At 40.0% G+C, this 1,136-nt stretch overlaps 1 protein-coding gene across 1 annotated transcript; it reads right to left on the bottom strand.

Moving 5' to 3' along the window:
- Window positions 1–277: 277 nt before the first annotated feature.
- LOC149579924 (non-specific lipid transfer protein GPI-anchored 26-like) lies at window positions 278–894 on the bottom strand. Its single transcript, XM_089802729.1, has 2 exons — window positions 573–894; window positions 278–471 (listed from the first exon to the last, which is right to left on the bottom strand). Exons 1-2 carry the CDS (start codon window positions 892–894, stop codon window positions 278–280), a joined length of 516 nt encoding a protein of 171 aa, XP_089658855.1.
- Between the last annotated feature and the right edge of the window lie 242 nt (window positions 895–1,136).

Raw genomic sequence — 1,136 nt, 5'->3', positions numbered from 1 at the left:
AGAAATAATTTTTTCTAAAAGTACCGTAATACAGGAACACAATTCAATCAACACCTCCTCTATATCCAAAATTGTGTTCTTATATTTTAGTCGAGAACCATAATTCCATAAATCTAAATAAAGTGAAAAAGATCTTTGAATATAAATAAGCTGTCTCACACTAGATCACTAACCCGTCATTTCTGAATGAAAGTCTACCAAAATGTTTACTATCTTAATTAATTACAAAACACTCAGAGCGAACTTCTAGCACTATAAACCCTGTCGAAATTAAAATTCAGCGCAAGCTATTACTCAATGCCCTGAACGTATACACGTTGAGAACAACTCCCACAATGAGATTAAATTTAGAATATGAAATGCTCCCAAAACTTCCACTAGTCTCTAGTGGATTCGACGCCGGGGCAGGTTGACTGGTTGGAATACCAGAACCTGTGGAAGAAGGAGAAGGCGCAACAGGAGCTTCTGAATCTGCAAACAATAGTAGAAAAACATTAAGAAAACAACTTGCACCCATTTCAAGCCTCTAATCCACAGTTAATATAATAAAACACACTAAAACAAAAGATTACTTTGGCACTGGCTGACAGGCGGCGTTGTCACATTGCATTGGGCGGGCAGGGCGAGAGCTCGAGTCTGATTAATCGGAATAAAAAACTGATTACTCCCGCTCAGCAGCTGACACAAACAAGGAGCGTCATTCCTCACAACGAAAGCAAGGGAGCCGCAACACCCCTGAGAAGGGGTCGTCCCATTTCCTGTTATGTAATGCAGACACGGCGATAAACTCACAAGTGCGGTGGTGCAGTTTGACTGCGCCATCACTCCATTGACGGCCACCACGCTCAATATTATCAGAATGAAAGGTGTCACTGTTTCTTTAAATCCTGCCATTGAAATAACAAGCAAACAAATCTCTGTGTAACACAGTAGAGGGTTTCTGAGTTTGGTAATAGAAGAAAGAGAGAAGGATAGCACTTGTACTGTGGTGGTTGTGTAATGGACGGGGACTGTTTATAGAAGAGATTCGAAGCGTCCACTATACGCGAGCGTTAGCGAAAGGTATTAGTGTTTACCTAATCAAATCTTTTTCTGTAACGCTTCATGACGAATCTTTAAATATTTTTAATATCTTA

Source organism: Cupressus sempervirens, chromosome 1 (assembly GCF_028749045.1).
Source record: "Cupressus sempervirens isolate cs-2001-9-10 chromosome 1, ASM2874904v1, whole genome shotgun sequence".
Taxonomy (NCBI): domain Eukaryota; kingdom Viridiplantae; phylum Streptophyta; class Pinopsida; order Cupressales; family Cupressaceae; genus Cupressus; species Cupressus sempervirens.
This window is presented reverse-complemented; position numbering and strand designations above follow the sequence as displayed.